Source organism: Tetrahymena thermophila (assembly GCF_000189635.1).
Source record: "Tetrahymena thermophila SB210 genomic scaffold scf_8253840, whole genome shotgun sequence".
In the NCBI taxonomy this organism is placed as follows: domain Eukaryota; phylum Ciliophora; class Oligohymenophorea; order Hymenostomatida; family Tetrahymenidae; genus Tetrahymena; species Tetrahymena thermophila.
In genome coordinates this window covers 1-1890 of record NW_002475937.1, presented here as the reverse complement: position 1 = coordinate 1890, position 1890 = coordinate 1, and the positions used below count along the sequence as shown (strand labels likewise).

The following is a 1890-nucleotide window of genomic DNA, read 5'->3' as shown; positions in this document are numbered from 1 at the left end:
TTATGTTTTTTAATTAGTTTTTATAATTAAAAATATCTCAATTCAAAACAAATAAACTGTATTACCGAAGGTCAAGTGTCAAATTTAAGAGATTAATGCATTTTGCTAAAGCAGAACCTAAGCCTGATGCACCTTCATCACCAATTTTATTCAAACTTTTGAAATATTAAAGAAAAGATATATCATTAAATAGTTAATTAGAAGGAAAAAATTATTAAAAAATATGAAATAATAAGATTAATTAATTAATAATAAAAGCAAAAGTTGAAAATAAAATGATGAGTTTTTAAATTAACCCTTTCGACTGGGGGAGTTTTTCACCTTTAAAATAAAGAAACCAAAATTATTAATTATTATATATAAACACAGAATTTTATATAATTCATAAACATTCAAAAGTTAGCTCCCCCGATTCTAAGGTGTTAACAAAGAATTAAAAATATCACAATCCAAAACAAATAAACTGTTTTTACCTAAGGTCAAGTGTCAAATTTGAGAGATTAATGCATTTTGCTAAAACAGAACCTAATCCTGATGCACCCATTGCACCAATTTTATTCCAACTTTTTAAATATTGAAGAAAAGATATATCATTAAATAGTTAATTAGAAGGAAAAAATTATTAAAAAATATGAAATATTAAGATTAGTTAATTAAAAATAAAAGCAAAAGTTGAAAATAAAATGATGAATTTTTAAATAAATAAAGAAAAAACAAAAAAAAGCAAGCACAATACAAAGAAAAAGAAAAAAGAGCTTTATTATTTTTAATTAATTTTTATAATTAAAAATATCACAATCCAAAACAAATAAACTGTTTTTACCGAAGTTAAAGTGTAAAATTTGAGAGATTAATGCATTTTGCTAAACCAGAACCTAAGCCTGATGCACATTCATCACCAATTTCATTGCTACTTTTGAAATATTGAAGAAAAGATATATCATTAAATAGTTAATTAGAAGGAAAAAATTATTAAAAAATATGAAATATTAAGATTAGTTAATTAAAAATTAAAGCAAAAGTTGAAAATAAAATGATGAATTTTTAAATTAACAAAGAAAAAACAAAAAAAAGCAAGCACAATAAAAAGAAAAAGAAAAAAGAGCTTTATTGTTTTTAATTAGTTTTTATAATTAAAAATATCACAATCCAAAACAAATAAACTGTTTTTACCTAAGGTTAAGTGTCAAATTTGAGAGATTAATGCATTTTGCTAAAGCAGAACCTAAGCCTGATGCACCCATTACACCAATTTCATTGCTACTTTTGAAATATTGAAGAAAAGATATATCATTAAATAGTTAATTAGAAGGAAAAAATTATTAAAAAATATGAAATATTTAGATTAGTTAATTAAAAATAAAAGCAAAAGTTGAAAATAAAATGATGAATTTTTAAATTAACAAAGAAAAAACAAAAAAAAGCAAGCACAATAAAAAGAAAAAGAAAAAAGAGCTTTATTGTTTTTAATTAGTTTTTATAATTAAAAATATCACAATCCAAAACAAATAAACTGTTTTTACCAAAGGTCAAGTGTCAAATTTGAGAGATTAATGCATTTTGCTAAAGCAGAACCTAAGCCTGATGCACCTTCATCACCAATTTTATTCAAACTTTTGAAATATTAAAGAAAAGATATATCATTAAATAGTTATTTAGAAGGAAAAAATTATTAAAAAATATGAAATATTAAGATCAGTTAATTAAAAATAAAAGCAAAAGTTGAAAATAAAATGATGAATTTTTAAATTAACAAAGAAAAAACAAAAAAAAGCAAGCACAATAAAAAGAAAAAGAAAAAAGAGCTTTATTGTTTTTAATTAGTTTTTATAATTAAAAATATCACAATCCAAAACAAATAAAATGTTTTTACCGAAAGTTAAAGTGTAA

At 21.3% G+C, this 1890-nt stretch overlaps 2 protein-coding genes across 2 annotated transcripts in view; one reads left to right on the top strand and one right to left on the bottom strand. All coding sequences in view use genetic code 6, as the record gives it.

Annotated features, from left to right (window-relative positions):
- Window positions 1–279, top strand: part of TTHERM_01668160 (transmembrane protein, putative) — a gene marked incomplete at both ends in the record, with an annotated part of 458 nt that extends 179 nt beyond the window's left edge. Inside the window, 2 exons of the mRNA XM_001027760.3 lie at window positions 1–4; window positions 259–279. The exon at window positions 1–4 is cut by the window's left edge and continues 179 nt beyond it. Coding sequence (XP_001027760.3) covers window positions 1–4; window positions 259–279 — 25 coding nt within the window. The remainder of the gene's footprint in view (window positions 5–258) is intronic.
- A 113-nt stretch (window positions 280–392) lies between these two features.
- TTHERM_001668159 (hypothetical protein) lies at window positions 393–1613 on the bottom strand (the record flags this gene model as incomplete). Its single annotated transcript, XM_012801005.1, has 5 exons — window positions 393–414; window positions 474–563; window positions 824–913; window positions 1174–1263; window positions 1524–1613. Coding segments are annotated over 5 exons (382 nt in total), but the record flags the coding sequence as incomplete, so codon positions are not given.
- Between the last annotated feature and the right edge of the window lie 277 nt (window positions 1614–1890).